At 45.4% G+C, this 10,324-nt stretch overlaps 1 protein-coding gene across 1 annotated transcript in view; it reads right to left on the bottom strand.

The window, feature by feature from the left end:
* Window positions 1-3,524: 3,524 nt before the first annotated feature.
* GAP43 (growth associated protein 43) overlaps window positions 3,525-10,324 on the bottom strand; it is a 57,985-nt gene continuing 51,185 nt past the window's right edge. Inside the window, exon 3 of the mRNA XM_039718120.1 lies at window positions 3,525-9,459. Coding sequence (XP_039574054.1) covers window positions 9,371-9,459 — 89 coding nt within the window. The 3' untranslated portion in view covers window positions 3,525-9,370. The remainder of the gene's footprint in view (window positions 9,460-10,324) is intronic.

Genomic DNA, 10,324 nt, shown 5'->3' with positions numbered 1-10,324 from the left:
GCCCTCCCCAGCCACCAGCACCCTGCCACAGCCCATACCCTGGGGCGAGCAGAACCCTTCCCTGGGTTGGTGATTGGCCTTTGGCTTTTTTCTAGAGACAAGTCAGCATGTGAGGTCTTCCCAGACCATGCACCCTGCTCTCCCAGCCCTAACTGCCAAACGTGCCCTGTGGAGTGTCTAGCACCAGGCTTGGCTGTCATGCATGGAGAAGAGCCTAGGGGAGACAACCCACAGCTGTAGGTCTTCTCTCTCTTTACTACTGAGAAGCAGTGGGGTCAAGGAAGCCAAAGTGATGGCCTGCAGGAACTGCTCATCCTTTTGCTGGGTGCTGGCATTTAAACTGGAATTGTCTTCTGATCTTTAAGTGACTTCTAAAGAAGGTGACCTGTCATCACTCACAGAGCTGCCCTTTAGAGATATCTTCTCCAGGAACATTGGTCTTCCACATCCAAAAGTTCAAGGTGTCCCTGCTGTTAGACACCAGCACCCCTTTAGGCCACCAGGAAGTGTGGCAGTTTCTTAGCTTTCACTCAGTTTTTCCTAAATCTCTCAGGTCTGCCTCAGAAGGAAAGAGACCCAAGAAGGAGAGATTCAGGACCTGGGCAAACACAAGGAAGGAGCCTCTGCACCACAGCACCCACAGTGAAATCATCTCCACACTTAAACAATGAGCTGCTGCACAGATAGGTGTTGAATGAGGCTTCATTGAAATTTAAGCTACAGACTGTACACAGATTAATGGTGAAGGATGGGGACACCCAGTGTAAAGGGTTAAAATGGAAACCTCTCCATTAGACCTCACCTCCAGTGAGAGAAACTGTTTTTCCCTCTCTGGCTCAAGGTCCTAAGGATGGCCACAAAACCCTTCAGAAGATGACTGTTTCAAGGTAAGAAAAGCATAATTACAGGCTCAGCAGAGAGATGCCTCACCAGCAGTTTTCAGTTCACCCCAATTAACTCTTCCATGTTATGCAGCCACCAATGACCTGTACTACCCTTCCTCTCTCTCACCACAGATAATGAAGCTTCTCTCTCTCTCAGCTTAGCATCCACCCATTGCTCCTGAAATACTAATTGCATTTTACTCATAACTTGCTTAATCAACTACCATAATTAAATTAAACAGTGCCTTTCTAGCTATACACAGCTTGTATTTTGGGTTGTAGGCTGATGCATTTGCAGAGACCCAAGTACCCCAGTCTGTCTTGTACAAGCTATCACTTCTCTGCAAACCCTGCTTCTCAGCCACAGTGGTGTTCCTCTGAGACAAATGGGCTTTCACTTCCTTGCTTCTCTTATTATTAATGTTCACGGTTTCATGCCAAGCTAGAGGAAAAGTATTTCCTCCTTAATATATAAAAGTGGCTCTACATGGAGAAAAGTAATTTCATTTTTAATAAACAAAAGTGATCTTAGGTACAGAAGTGCATCATTTCTTTTTGCTTTTTCTGCTCATCTTCAACAAGGGAGTAGCCCTGTTCAGACTTAATGGCAGCTCTGTATACTAGATAAAAAGGGCAAAGTGTTGCAGATTGGGAGACTGTAAATGTCTAGTACAGAAGGCTTCATAGACACTGCTGGGTAAAGGAAAGCAGACTTAGAAATTCAAGTGATTCTATGAGAAACAATAGCCTTTTGCCTGTGACCTAACTAGAGCAATGAAGGTGGCAAGTGTGCTGTGAAGCTGTTGGCATTGTCAAAAACCAGGAAAACCTGAAGTTCCTGTTGCAGTTTCCCCAAGGAAAAGAGGTCTCCCCCAGCCCAGAGTGGGGTAAGACAGGGGTACACCAAAGGAATGGGAAACACTTTGCTCACTCAGAAACTGGGAAAAAAGTTTGCTGTTGTACTCCATGGATGTGGCAAGATATCCAAAGGGAGTTTGCCTGGGCAACTGGAGGAGGTAGAACACCCAAAGTGAGTCATAGGTAATTTTCTACAATTCAGGCAGAAAGTTTATTTCTTTTTGCAGTGGCATGAATGTGACTCTGGAAATCATGCAGGGCAAACTTTGTGTGCCTTGTTAGAAAGTCTCAGGTGGAGATTTATATGAGGCTGAGCTTCAGCTGACACACATGCCCTGGGCCAACTGTTCAGCTCCTGCCCTCCCCCTCTCCTGTGCCACAGCTAAAAAAGTGCAAGGCAGCCTTGCTACCTCAAGACAACCATTTACTTGGAGAGAGTTCCTTGAGTGTCCTTTTAGAGGTGTTTTGCCCCACAGAAGCAAAGCCAATCTGCCAGGGCTGATCCTTGCAATCTAGTGATGTGGCTAATTGAAACCACTTGATTTTGAATGCTTAATATTTGTTTGCACACAAGATGTAGTCCACGCCTTTTTTGGAGAAGCCATGAGGCAACTGATGATTACATACAAGAATACAGACATCTAATTGTGTCATTTGTAAATTGGCACTTTGTCCAGAACCCATGTGAGGTGCTGAGGTTTGCTCTGTTTCCCAGGCAGCTCCTTGGAGCCTCATCAAGAATTTTCTGGGCCCTTGCTAAGCCAGCTGCTGTATTTCATAGATGAGTTGCAAGTGATTTCTAAACAGTGGTTGTAAAGCTTCCTGGGATGAATAGATGTGACAAAAATGCTTGATTTCAGCTCTACTCTCAAGCTGCTGTCAGATACAGCTCAGGATTAAGTCACAAGCCTAGCACAGCCCAGGCAGCAATTCCTACTCTGTTCTTATATCATTGCACTTGGCACAAACTTGATACTGAGATAAATAATTGGTGAGGCTTCTTCTCTGCTGAAATATATATTTCTGTCTCAAAAACTTCTGGTGTTTCCCAGTGAGCTACTGAATATTTAAATCCAATGAGGAATTTGATATCTTTAGATAAGCTTGCACAAAGTTGCCTAACTTCTTTCCATTGGGGGTGGCAAAGCACTGGAACAGCTGCCCAGGGAAGTCATGGCTCTCCCTCTCTGAGGATATTCTGGCTTCTGTGCCACCTGCTCTAGGTGACTCTGGCTTGGTAGAGGGGTTGGACTGGATGATTCCCAGAGGTCCAACCATTACTGGTTGGTAACCCCCATTCCCATTTCTACATCCAAGCAGATTCACTGACTCAGAACATCCTAGGCCCAGATATTGCCATGGACATTTTACAGCCATGTGGTGCCCAAGTTTCTCAGTTCAGCCTTTTCCAGGCAGTTTCCAGGCAGCACCCAGACAACCACAGGCCTTTCCTGGGTCAGAGCGTCCATGGGGATGTCTGTGTCATGTTATATAAAAACCCAGAACTTTTGCACAGGCGACAACATCATCCATCAGGCCAGTTAGATATTCCACCTCAAGGAATATTAAGCACAATAAAAGCATACTGGCCTGTATGGCCTTTTACTTCACCATTTCAATGTAACATAGCTTTTTACCCAGACAGAATAAGTAGAAAGCATTTTTTTTCCACAGTAGTAGGACTTGACTGAGATGGTCAAGGGAGAACAAAATGAGATTTTTTTGTAAAAGAATCAAAGTCCTACACAAGGGAGCAAATAATGGCACACAACTACACATATCTATAAGTGAGAGACTTTATTTGAACCAATTTTTCAAATACAGACATCTGTATTATTCTCACTTCTCGGGAATGTTTTCTGCTCATTTTTTAAGCTTGCAACCTTAGGACAATATTCAGGACATATGTGTACATTAGATCTCTGCAGATGGACACATTCATAATGCACAAGTACAATGAGTGAGAGACTCTTTCCAGATCCTCACACAAGAGCATCGGAAATGGGCCGCTCTAATTGTCAAGTTCTGCTCTTTTTAGCTTCCAGACACATCACAGTTCTTGATACTCTCTAGGCTGTAGCCACCTTCTTCAGGCCCCAATTTATTACTGTGTTACTTCAGCTGTATGCCAGTGAAACTCCTCAAAATAGGGCTTAGGTGATGCACAGGGATTTGTTTTATTCATTGGGAACAGGCATGAGCAGAAAAACCAAGCTATTGGGTGAACAGTTCGCCTGGGATTTTCTTTTATGAGAGTAGTCTAGGTCTCAGGCTGGGATTTCTGTTTTTCAGAAGTGACCAGTGGTTCTGGGTGTGTAATACATGAATCTTGATGTTCAGAGCATACAGGGGACCTGTGGCTTGGACCCCAGTGAGGTGTCTCTCAAGTTGGGCACTCCAGATGTGAGCCACTGGGGTCACTAGCCTGTTCTGCAAATCTCGACCTTCACCTCTTCTTCCAAGTATTGCTCAACAGAAGAATGTAGTAATAAAGCATTGTAGGTAAGAATGCAGGCTCGCACATGACCTGAGATCAACACCCTGAAAAATGGATAGAGGGTAGCGCTTTCAGGACCACCTAAATGACTCATGATCTTCAGTTCCATTTTGGGAAATGACTGGAGAATTTCAGGCCTGAGACCCCCAAATGTGCTGCAGAGAGGAGTTTGGACATCCTTCAGCATCTGGGCCTTAGGAACTTGCGTCTCTTTGAAAGCCAGTGAAATGTGTGCTCTCAAGTGCCCGTGTCACTTAGGTTATTCTGAAAACTGTACCCTATATACATATAGGTAGATAAGGGGCAGACTTTCACAGGCACAAGTGGCAGTTAGACATGTAACTCCCATTGATTTTTTTTCCCCCTCGGGGACCTGGAAAATCCCCCCCCCCACGAGGAGTTGAATCCTCCTCTCGCATTATTTTCACACCAGATTAACACCACTGGTTCCAGTGGAGCGACTCCTGAGTTACCCCAGTGTGAGCGAGAGGAGAACCAGTCCTGAGGTGCTCTAAATATCCAGTGAAAGTGCTAATGTGGCAATGCAGAAAAACAGGGAATCTGAGCACAGGCCTGGAAGAGGACCCCCAGTGTCACCTCTGGTGCTGCTGAGCTGCAGGTGACCACCAAGAGGACTTCTTAGCCAAGAGGAACCACAAAAACATTCAATCAAACCCTTCCCTCCACCTCTGCAAGCCGCAGCCACTCCATTTCCTTCCTAAGACACCTATGACAAACATCAGACCTTCAGTATGAAAACTTACAAGTGCTAGTTTGCCATTTGGAGACTACAGGAAAAAAGAACTAACTGCTGTGGGGAGTTTGGTATTAATTCCCTCTTCCTTTTTTTCTTATTTCCTTTTTTCCTAAACTCCTCTCCATCAGTCATAGCTATTTCTTTCATCTGGAGTAATATGTTTCCCAAGCAATGCTGTTTATGTGGTCACCACAGGTGAGTTCCTTCTGGCTAAAGCCTCTCACGGGGCTTTAGGGTTTAGGATTGGAAAACACTGGGTCTGAAGGGATCTCAGCCGGATGCCCTTCCCCTCCCTTTGGAATGTGGCTCATGAAAAAGCTCCTTGGCTGATGCAACTATTGCAAAGGTTGTGGGGTTTCATCTGCTATCAGTGCAGACAGTCAGAATGGCACAAGCATTGCAAAGCAGACCAAATTCATGCTTACAATCTACTGCATTGACGGGGAGTTTATGTTGGAATTTTTTCACTTTTTTAAAGCTTAGTCTAGTGAAATGTAGTGGTGAAATGTCAAGAACTGGCCTACAGCTGGTAGGAGCATTCAGGATAGCTGTGGGTCACTAGAGTATCTTACGACAGGCACATGAAAAAAGCCCCTCTAGGACTCTGAATTTCCACAGCACGCCATGGTGAGGTCAGGCACCATATTCCCAGTGTGAGTCACTCTGACATACCCTGCCCTTTTCTTACACAAAACAACCACAGGCACCTCCAGGCAAATCTATATCCTCTTCAGAGAGAGAGAATTAGGTACATACTCCCTGGGGAATTCCTGTAGGTTGTTGCAGCAAGAGTAGTAGAAAAGCTTCAGCTACTCTACTGATGACTTTTTGCTCACTCTTTGCTTCTGGGACCTCCTGCCTCTTCTGCTTTCAGCTCACTTGATGTCTTGCTAGAAAAATCATTCCTCAAATACCCTTGTTCTCTTTCCAGTTTTTGTCCTGTGCTACATCCTTTATAGTGCTTCCTTTTAGCCTTTGGAAATCTGGCTGAAGAAGCAACTCAAGGAAATCCAAATGCTTTTCTCTGCTCTCTTCCTGTACCCTGAAGACAGCCCAGCTTCCTATACAAATCTTGTGTATTACACATTAAACCACTGCCTGCTCAAGGCAGGGCTTGTCTCTGTGCTCTCTCTCACGCTCTCTTTGCCCTGACTCTCTGGCAGGATCAGGACACGGTACAATAATAAAGATAGGGGGTGCTTGGTTACAGCCAGTAATTTTAAACTGGAACCAAGGGAGAGGAATTAGTATTTAAATTATTTAGGTTTGCAGTTGGTAACCACATATCCTGTTCTCTTTGTGGGGGGAAAAAAACCAAAACACAAAACCCAACCCTTTGATCTCTAAGCAACATGGCAAAGTATGTTTTTACAAACGGTGACAAAACACGCATGATGCCCCAACCATCAGCCAAGGGGGAGGCAACATGCGAAATACAAAGGTAAAACATCCCTGGGGAGAGAAAGTTGTTTAATTTTTTGAGGAGGGAGGAAGGCCTGTGTTCAGGAAGACATGAGAAGTGGTTTTCTTTTCCTTATAAAGTTAAAAATAGTAATAGCAAAGTGGAGGCAAGATGAAACTTTGGGGTCTGAAATCAGAAGAGCAGGGAAACCACATGGTCTTTGCAGAAACAGGCAAGACAGAAAACCTTTTTAAAATGGTCATGACAGGATATAAGGCCAAACAAAAAAATATGGCCCCTCCTTCCTGCCTCCTCCCAAACACCTCTCCCACAAATCCTGAGAGCTGAGCCTCAGTTCTCTCAACTTGGTGCTAGAGACACGGGGTGTCTGCAGTGTCTGCGCTGGGCTGGCCCCTTGTGTGTTACAAACAGCAAACATTCTGTACACCTCTCCTCCCTACGCCTCAGCCCCCGTGTCCCTCAGAGCTCTCCCTCCCAAACACCATCCACATCCCACTGCTGCCATGGCAGACATGGGTGGGGTGGTGAGACCTGACATACGGTCCAAGCAATGCCTGATGTCTGAGCTACATTTGCTGAATTGAGGTCAGGCTGGAAGGTGTCTCAGGGTTTACCACCCATCATGACATGGGAATATTAGCATATATATCATCTATGAAGTATGACACAATACCTATCTGTCAGTCAGCCCATCTTTCTATCTATTTAGTCTGTCTAATCTACTTTAGCTATCTACGTTTCACTATCTCTATCAATCGTCTATTGCTCCATATTATCTAATTTCTTCCTGTCTCTCTCTCATCTTTTGCACTCTAATCTTTCTTTCTCTAGCTATACTCCCCTCTCTCTCCCTATCATCCATCTATCCACTCGAAAATCTTTTCTCCCCTCATCTCTCTAATCCCTGTTTTTAAAAATCTTTGTCCAATCTATCTCCCACTCTCTCTTTCCCTCTCTTTAGAAAAAAAAAACCTCCCTGTCTCTCTCTCTCTTATTTCTGCAGAATTCCAGGAAGCACATGGAAATTAATCCTGACATGTTTTGGTGGCAATTTCAGTGAGCAGTCTACGTTCAAAGTGATCAGTTCTGAGGAGACACTGTTCATCTTTTCTCCCTATTTCCAACAAAGAGATGGAGGAGAACAAAGGAGTAGGACAAGGAGTGCCATCCAGCCCTCTGAAGGCCATGGGGCCACCACTCCAAGAAGCATCAGCCACCAAAGCATGTTGGAGCTGTCAGCATTCCCATCTTTTGGTCTTCCTGCTGTGAGGACAATTTAATCCTGGTCCTGCAGAATCACACAGTTATACTGCAGGGTACTCTGGCTGTCATTTTCAATGAGGCCAGGAAACCATGCAGGAGCTGCTGGGAAAGCACATTAAAATAATCAGGGCAGTGAAAGAGCAGTAATTAGCTTTTATGAAAGCCCAGATATTACTAAATGTATTTTAGCTGTTTGCTCTCACAGCTCATAAGGACAGCAGCACACCCAGGTGGCTGCACAGGCTCAGGGTTTGGTGTCTGTCAGTCTTCCACTAGGACAGGCCAGGTGGCACCAAGGAACAGCCCTGCAACCTGTGGGAAGCACTGGTGGACATTTAGGAGGTGGGGCTCTGCCCACAGCCATAAATGACAGCTGAAAGCCTTGGCCCTCATTAGAGCTGGATGAAACACCCTGGGTTCAGCAGGAGCAGGAATGAGGTATTTCTCAAAGTGCCACCAACTGGCTCCTAGGCCACCAGGCCTTGTCCTGCCTGTGTGCCTATTTATTAAATATTGAATAAAAATTGGCCCAATTTATTTTGCCAAACAGAACACTTTTGGGGGCCACACTATGCTACTCAGGGACTTCAACTCCAGCCCAATGGGATGAGCATCATGCTGCTGTGGCAAGAAGCTCAGGTCCTAGGGCCCTGTCCCCTGACAGCCCTTGGCAGGGGTTAGACTTTAGGCATAGATCAAAGCTGGTCCCTCTGCTGGCTCATACCTCCAAGGTCACCATAGTTCCCCAAATCAGGGCCTAGAGGTCTCCAAGAAGGATGCTTTCAGTGATCTTTCCTAAAACTGATCTTGCTACTTTCATTATTTATGTTAGTCAGTGCTAACATCTTGCTCAAAATCCAAGCCTGCTCCCCTTAAAATCCCCTCAGCAGTGCCAAGGAGAGCAGTCACTGACTTGTGGCCAAGGAGCACAGCTGGGCCACGCAAGTGGCTCACCAAAGACCACAGGCCAGCAGGATGTACAGCAGCATAGAAATGCGACACGGTGGTATTAATGATAATTATTCTCATTTATTATAATTATTGTTCAGTTTGAAAAAGGAGCCTGGAGCCAAGCATTATGCTAATTGGCACATTTTCTAGTTGTTATTTTAGTTCTGAAAACAAACTGGGGTTTAGTATTCTTTTTTGTTCATTTGTTGTGTTAGGTCCTTTGTTTGTTTTTTCTTTCGTTCATTCCATCACATTGAAAAAGGAAGAAAAGAACCTTTTTTCCCCCTTGTTTTAACTCACTCAGTAAGTCTGGACTCCTCAGATGAACGTAACATTGCACACACACACACTTGGAGAAGAGAGAGAGGAGAGAGAGAGAGAGAGAGCGCTCGCAGTGGGCAGACAGACACACGCACGCGCCAGGTCAAAGAACTCTGATACAGTGCAAGAATTTTCCCAAAATGATTGAATCATCATTACCAAAAACTTGCCATAACAACACCAAGAAACAAAGAAATGTTTAAGCCACACTGTTTGACTGGGATTTTTCCTGCTTTTTTTTTTTTCTTTAAATGTTTGCCACACAGAGAGAAAAAGGGTCTAAGTGGTAATGGGAGAGGGACAGACACAGGCTCACAGATGTGAGCAGGAAGGGGGGAAATCGAGATTGGGGTGGAAAGGAAGGATAGAGGATAGGGGGAGGGAGGGAGGGGCAATGGGGAGTAATTTCTTAATGTTCAGGCATTTTCTTGGTCCGCCTTGCTCTCTTCTTCTTTCACCTCTTCCTGCTGGGCACTTTCAGTAGGTTTGGTTTCTTCTACAGCATCTAGTGGGGAAAGAGATGGTCCAGCGTTAGTCAGCCATGATCTAGAGCATCCTGCATGTGCACACAGCCTGATGGACTGCATGGCTTCAGGCTTCTCTCTCTCCAAAGTCACCCAGATCTCAAAGTCCCCGGAATTTCTGCAGCATGAAAAGGACATGCCAAGGTTCAGCCCAGCAGGCAAACATGTAGCTCTCACAAAACACCTTCATCCAGAAAGCATATGCCACTGGAAGGAGCTGCCTTGCTCATTGCTGATGCACTAGACAACTACTGTTGATTTAATTAGGGGCACTGATTAGACTCCTGGCTTATCAGCTAGAACACACACCCTTTTACAGAACCCGCTGACTGTACCAACCACTGTTGAATCACTGTCCCCCAATTACAATATGCATACTCCCAGACGAGACTTAAAGAGAGTCACAAAGAACAAACTCTATACACACTTGAAGCCTGCAAGACCTATAGGGAAACATTTTATACCCTGAACTCAGACTTCTCTCACACTGAACAGAGATCTAGAGAAATGTCTGTAGCCTTCAAGGATGGGAGCCTTCATCCAGAGGTTGCCACATCTCTCCAGTTTTCTAGTCTCTCCTTTCAAAAGCAAAGCTGCCCTGGGGGGAAGCACTGAGTATAACTGGGAGCTGGCTCTGCCTGTCAGTCAGACAGCTTGTTCTGGCATACCATTCACATGAAAAGTTAAAACTATTGCTAGGAGCTGTCCCCTAATGAACTAGACAGAGGATCAGAACCCAGGAGAAGGCAGAGGCAGCCAGAAGGAGAAAGGCAAATTAAAGAAATGCCCCTCAAGCTGGAGTGATCTCACGCCTGGGTTCATCTAGCCCATGTCTCCTTCATTGCA

This window comes from Passer montanus, unplaced genomic scaffold (genome assembly GCF_014805655.1).
Source record: "Passer montanus isolate IOZ18808 unplaced genomic scaffold, ASM1480565v1 scaffold39, whole genome shotgun sequence".
In the NCBI taxonomy this organism is placed as follows: Eukaryota; Metazoa; Chordata; class Aves; order Passeriformes; family Passeridae; genus Passer; species Passer montanus.
Note: the sequence above shows the minus strand (reverse complement) of the source record. Positions and strands in the feature narration are given on the sequence as shown.